The 6,561-nt window shown below is 26.3% G+C and overlaps 1 protein-coding gene across 1 annotated transcript; it reads right to left on the reverse strand.

Moving 5' to 3' along the window:
* Positions 1-2,378: 2,378 nt before the first annotated feature.
* On the reverse strand, positions 2,379-5,951 carry LOC145831707 (uncharacterized). Its single transcript, XM_082939022.1, has 4 exons — positions 5,765-5,951; positions 4,964-5,074; positions 3,731-3,874; positions 2,379-3,106 (listed from the first exon to the last, which is right to left on the reverse strand). The coding sequence occupies exons 1-4, from the start codon at positions 5,919-5,921 to the stop codon at positions 2,988-2,990; spliced, it is 531 nt and encodes a 176-aa protein (XP_082795148.1). The 5' UTR covers positions 5,922-5,951; the 3' UTR covers positions 2,379-2,987.
* Positions 5,952-6,561: the final 610 nt, after the last annotated feature.

The following is a 6,561-nucleotide window of genomic DNA, read 5'->3' on the forward strand; positions in this document are numbered from 1 at the left end:
ACTTCGATAAAATTTAGTAAAGTTATGAATAAACTATACTTATAAAATAAAACTTCTTCAAAACCTTGTTCTTTTATTTTTATATTAAAACTAAAGTTGTTTACTACTTACTACAGTCATACATCTTTTTGGTTTTTCCTCTGTCTATATTTTGAAGAGAAGTTCGTTTAGTTAAAACCTGTGAAATTTAATTTGATAATATATAAAAACAGCTTTAAGAGGTTTTAAATAACGGTAATATACTATTTTGCTATAACTTTAGTACTGTACTGTTTTTATGATCAGATTAACCTCTAAGGAAAAAAAACAAAGCAATAAGAAACAAGTTCCTGATAAATTGACATAAATATAACTTTTCAGGTAGTGTTTTTTTGTTCAAACTAAAACAATTCATAAATCTTTAGCAACTATTTTCTACAAAACACATCTAGTTTGCTTTAATTTTATTGTAGCTAATGCTAATACAAATAAAAATTCTCAGCAGTTTATGAAATTGAAAAAATCATTTTATCACTATGCCATTGATAAAAATGGTAAGAACCATTAAAAAAATCAGTCACAGTCTTTTACAACCACTTAGAATAGATCTTTCGTTTATTAAAAAACAAACATTTTCAATTCTTATTCAAATAGAATTCTATTTGAATAAGAATTGAAAATGTTTGTTTTTTAATAAACGAAAGATCTATTCTAAGTGGTTGTAAAAGACTGTGACTGATTTTTTTAATGGTTCTTACCATTTTTATTTATGTTTATCTAAAATTCAATCCTGTCCGGTCTTTAAAATCAAAAGAGGAAGACTACCTTCATCCCATTTTAATTACTATGCCATTGAGAGTTAAGTTACTAGTTTTTGTAACTGTATTATTTTCAACATAACAAATATTAAAGTAACTAACCTTAAAGTTTTCTTTTTGGTACTTTCAGTATACAAACAGGACAAAAACAAACAAACAATAAACTACAAATTAAAAAAAATTTTACTTTCAGTTATGCAAATTGAGTGACGTTGTTCTGTTGCTTGGTTACAGAAAGTTGAATTTCATTAATTTAAATGCTGAAGCTTTATTTTGCCTTACTTTTATGTAATTATGCTGTTCACATTTAAATCGTTAATTCAGGTTGGACAATCTTTTGTAAGTTGCGGGCCAACTTCTTAAAAAAATTACTTATAGGCAGCATTTGAAAAATAGTCTACCGCATCCGCAGTCACTATAAAAAACTAAAGTTATCAATAAAAAGTTACTAATTTAGATCAAAAGTGATACAAATAGCAGAAAAGGCAACAGTTTAAATGTGCTAACTATTGAATTTAGAGACTAATCGTAAGATTTTACGACAAAAAAGCTTTTATATATACAGTTCTGAAAAGTATGTTTTTAGCTGAAAAGTACATTGCGGGCCGTAATTTTTATCGCGCATGCTGAATTTGAAAGCATTCAAGTTTTAAATACAAAGGTTGGTTTATCTAAATCGAGTATCTTTATTAGAAGCGGATCAATATATTATAAAAAGATGCTCTCAGGCCTAATTAAAAAAATATAATTTAAACAAAAAAATTGTTAAAATATGCAACTAGTATGTACTAGTACACAGGGGTCGGTAGCCTTTTGTAACTCGCGGGCAAATTTTTCCAGAAGAAAGTTGCTCGCGGGCCGCACTATTTACAAAAAAGTTTTCGAGGGCCGCAAATATTCAAAAATAATCATAGGATTTAGTTGAAAAGTACAATTCTAAAGCAAAACTTTACAAATAAGCAGTAAAATAGCACTAGTTAAGAATAACTATTAAATTTGTGACGCTCGTGCTGTAGTGACCCGTTCTTATTAAATTAAAATCCTAATTGTAAGTTTTTACTGCAAAGTTTTTCTTTTTGTATGTTTTTAAAAAAGTTTGCTTTTAGCTAAAATCTACCTCGCGGCCACAGGTTGCCAACCACTGATTTAATTTCGAGAATCAAAATACAGTTTTTTTTCATTAAAAATCCAAGTTAAAAAAGGTTTTTAAAATAATATCCCAAACTTTTAAAGTTTGAAAATACTTAGAAAAATATGTCAGATATTCTTAACAGTAGTCTTAAAGTTCATAAAATTTGTAACAACTTGTTTTGAGTTTGCATAGTTGTTGTCATTTTTTGTTTTAAAATAGTTTCATGCTTTAAAATTACTTTGTAAATTTTTGAATACAACCACTTAATTAGAAGAAAAACAAAAAAAAAGGTTTAGTTTCAATAAATTTCAAATTTTGTTTATACATGAAGAAACAATGCTAAAACCAAGTTATGTTTCAATCTACTTGAAAATTAAATACATCAGTTTAGTGCTGGTTTAGATAGATTAGAGTTAAATTTTTTTAAATTTCAATACGGAAAAAATAAAAACAGAAATTATGGCATTTATTCCACGACAAAATTAAACATACATTACAAAAAATACCATGTTACATAAAGCTTATTCATAGATTAATAATTGTAAGTTTCTTTTAAAACAAATGTTTTCTACCTAAATACTTAATTTCATATTGTCTTGAGTAGATATTATGTTAAACCTTATTTATTTCTGCTTTTGATTTGTCTAAGACTTTGTTCAAAATTCAAATTATTTTACAAACTGTAAAAGAAGCAAGTTGAGGTAATTCTCTAATTTTATTCAGACACGAGTAAAGTAAACAATTTGTTTAACTTTAGTGCTTTTCTCATAAAACTGCTTTCAACAATGCTGTTAACAGGATAGAAAAAAATTACAGCTCACAGACAAAAATGGCAATTAAACACAATTTAGACACGTACAATTGTTTTTGATGCTTTTAAATTATTAAAATTAATAATTTACCAAAAATAAAAACAAATTGATTTTATTGTTTTGTAAAGTTTAACTATAGACTGAAAGCTTGTTTGTATTAATTTCGTTAAAACCTATTTAAGAAATTTTCATAAAAGTCACCAACATAAAATTAATCAAATAAAATATCATTTCTCCTTGCAGTGTTCAGCTGACTGACAAGTTGGAGGCTAGATCGCAGACCCTGTTGACTTCGGAATCCGAGAGGGTTTCTTCAGAAGTAACTGAAGTCAAAGATACTCCCGACATGTTTGAGAGGGTTTTACCTGTTATAAAATAAATAAAATTATAAGAACAATTTAAAGCATATCACTGCTGTATCATTAGTTAAAGATTAGAACTTAAAATAAAAGCATAGTTTAAAAATTAAAAGTTGTCTGTTAATTTTTGTGTATGTCGTTGTAATCCCAATCATTTGTAGATGAAACTAATTCTAACTTATTTCGAATAAAAGACAGTAATTTTTTTGATGATAATTCAATGACCTTCAAAAGCACTTTGATAACGTTTTGTGTTGGTTAAGTAGTTAAAAATAAGTTTAATACAAATTAAATAAAGTAAAGATCAAATTAAATGAAAAATCACACGTATAAACTGATAACAAAACTTACTTGCGTGACTTAAACTTAACATAAAAAACTCAAAAAATAGCGTTTTTTCCTTGATTTGATAAACTTCTGATTTCACTTTTATAGGTTTATTTATTTATTTATATACATTTTAAATTACAAACGTATTAAAAAGTACAATCTAAAGAAAAAAAAAACTAAGTATAAGGTTGCAAAATAGTTTATTTTTTAAACAGGCCGTAAATTGTCGAGGTAACAGAAAATTAAATTTTCACTCGATTTTTTATATTTTAAATAAAAACAACTTAAAAAAATTCTAACCCAGTCTCCTCTTTCTCCTTGACAACTTTGGAAGGGGCAGGGTCGCTCCGGGGATCTCGGGAAGATCTTTGGGAACCGAAGCGGACATGGGGGAGTCCCTCAACAGCAACAAAAAGTTTCTGTCGTACGTGATCCTGTTCACGTCTGAAATAAAGATTAAATATTATATGAATTGTAATAAAAAAAATAATATTTTAATATTACAGTTCAGTTATAAGTTACTATGTTAGTATTTATTAAAAACCAAAGGCTAATTGTTATAACTTTAATTAACTTGAGCAAAAAAATACTTGGATCATAAGTGACCGGTAATCACACAATAAGAAACACAAGGCGCAAAATTTCAATAAAACTTCAAGTAGTTCGAACATTTCTCATCATTAAAGTACAAAGCTTACAAGAGATAAGATTTAAAACTTAATAAATAAAGTGAATATACAACAATATGAACGATGTCACGACCAGAGATGTTAAAATGCTAAAAGTTACTATGGTAATTCAGCAATGAAGTGTTTTACTTTTGGTTTGTTTTAAGTTAGTAATTTCACGCTTGAGTAAACAAAGCAGAGCTTTTTAACATGTCTGGTCACGACTGCTAAAAGTATCGCAGCTTGTAGGAGAACATCAGTAAACCTAAAAATTTGTTTAGTATTGTGCAACAAAACAATTTGTTTTTTACGTAATTAAAACTTCTTTTGGCATTGCAAAAGTTTAAACACTTGAGTACTTACACACAAGCAAAACATATTGCGAAACACATAAAGCAGTAAAAAATTGTGAAATATTTTAAGTTACGTAACCTGCTACTTAATTGTTAAATAAAATTATCATTAAAAAGAATTAGTGAAAAAAAATATTAACCTTTATCAGTATTTTACACAAAATTTCATATTATAAAAAATTAGTTATCTAAATTAAACTAAATTCGTGTTATTTAGACAAAATCAGCGTTAATTTTCACTTAAGCTAAAAATTTTGTGCTCGGTCAAAAAGTTTGTTTAACAATTTACAAACTATAGAAAGTAGCCTTAAATTAATGATTTTTTAAACAATCTAAAAAATACATATGATAAATTTTAAACTTTAATAAACAATTAAGCTTAAAAGTTAGCAACTAATTTCTATTTAAGTTCTTGCACTTGAAAAAATTAAAAACTACTTCAGCGGAGTTTAAAAATAAAAAGTAAATAAACTAGATATGACATACTTAAATTCAAATAAAACAACTCTAACCTCCGCTTTTACTTCTAATGAGTCTTTGATCGGCTTCTGCTTTCCTCAATCTGCTGATTGGAAGTGAATTCGTTTTCACGAGCTGCTTCCTTTTGAATGACTTCACGGAGGCTAAAAAGTAAAAATTAGACCAATTTAATTCCAATTCAAGTCTTGTATTTAAAAGAACTAGTAGCGAAAAGTTTATGAAATAACTAACTAATATAGTTTTTCTTTTAATTTTACTGTTTTTAAGTTAAGTTTTAACGATCAAAAGTATTATAAAATTTTATAATAATGTTAGGCTAAATATTATTTTAAAACACTTTAGATGAGAATGAATAAGTAAGATTACTAATGATTTTGTTTACAATGTCGCTACTGACTTTTTTTTTTAATTACAGCTGATATAAATAAAACAAATTATTTTACTAGATGTTCATTGATAATACCTAAGCTAAAATAACATACTTACGTTGTTTAAAACACCTACATTAGCTATTTAAAAACACCATACTTCTAAAATATTTGAAAGTAATTTTAATCAAAAAACTAAGTTTTTTTTTTGTTTGTATAGTTAAAAGCTATTTATTTTAATTTGTAAACTTATGCTACTTTACCTTAAATCTATAACTGATAAAAGTCGTATAAAAGTTTTTTTAAAAATTATTTAGTAAAAATTCAAAGTATGTTAACTATAAGCTTAGTTTTAATCCTTAACTTTTCAACTCAACTACTAAACTCATCTTTTTGAAGTGATAACTTTTAAAATGTTAAAAAATATCAACAACATATATAAATTTTATTAAAATGTAAACTCACCTTGTTTAACTTTATCACTGTAGCTGATGAACGTTGGGTTCGAAGTCGCCTTTTCCTCACCACCTGCTGTTGGGACTATTTTCGTGTAAAATTTCCCGTTGGCTCCTTTCTTTGTGACCACTGTGGACCACGCTTGGTTGTTTAAATCGGCTGGCATCGTTAGATTAGTTTATTTATCACTACTATAAAAGTGTTATATATTTATATATACTACAGAAATATTAGTTAAGTATTTGAATAAATGGTTTAAAATAAAAATGTATATTGTTTATTGTAAATATATATCAAATATATATATAAAAGTTTGTAAGCTTATTATACTTTAGCTTTTCTTATTTGAATACAAGTAATAATTTTAAAATTAAAATAAATATATAACAGTTGTTAAAGCTTATCTGACACAGTTCAAGCTTTTGCTAATCATAATAAAACATTCGAAATATATATACAAGCCGCTAAAAGTGAAGTCACGCGAATCTGTTTACTGCTTTGATGTTGTTTTCTGAGCTAGTGTAATGTATAATAACCTAGTTAGATAACACTAATACATATATATATATACTGCTTAACAAGAAAAGTCACGCGATATAAATTAAACAAATAACATTTAAATTGAACAAAAAAACATTTTTGTAAAGTTAACTAATCCCTAGCTAATTACTAAACACAATAATCTATAGAGATAACACAAATATACAATGTATATATAATAAACTTTTATCTAAAGTCACGAGCTACAAATTACGTATTCCAGCAATTTCTCTATCAAATGTTTGTGTAGCTACTTGCATCCGCGT

This window comes from Thalia democratica, chromosome 3 (assembly GCF_965202585.1).
Source record: "Thalia democratica chromosome 3, ktThaDemo2.hap1.1, whole genome shotgun sequence".
Taxonomy (NCBI): domain Eukaryota; kingdom Metazoa; phylum Chordata; class Thaliacea; order Salpida; family Salpidae; genus Thalia; species Thalia democratica.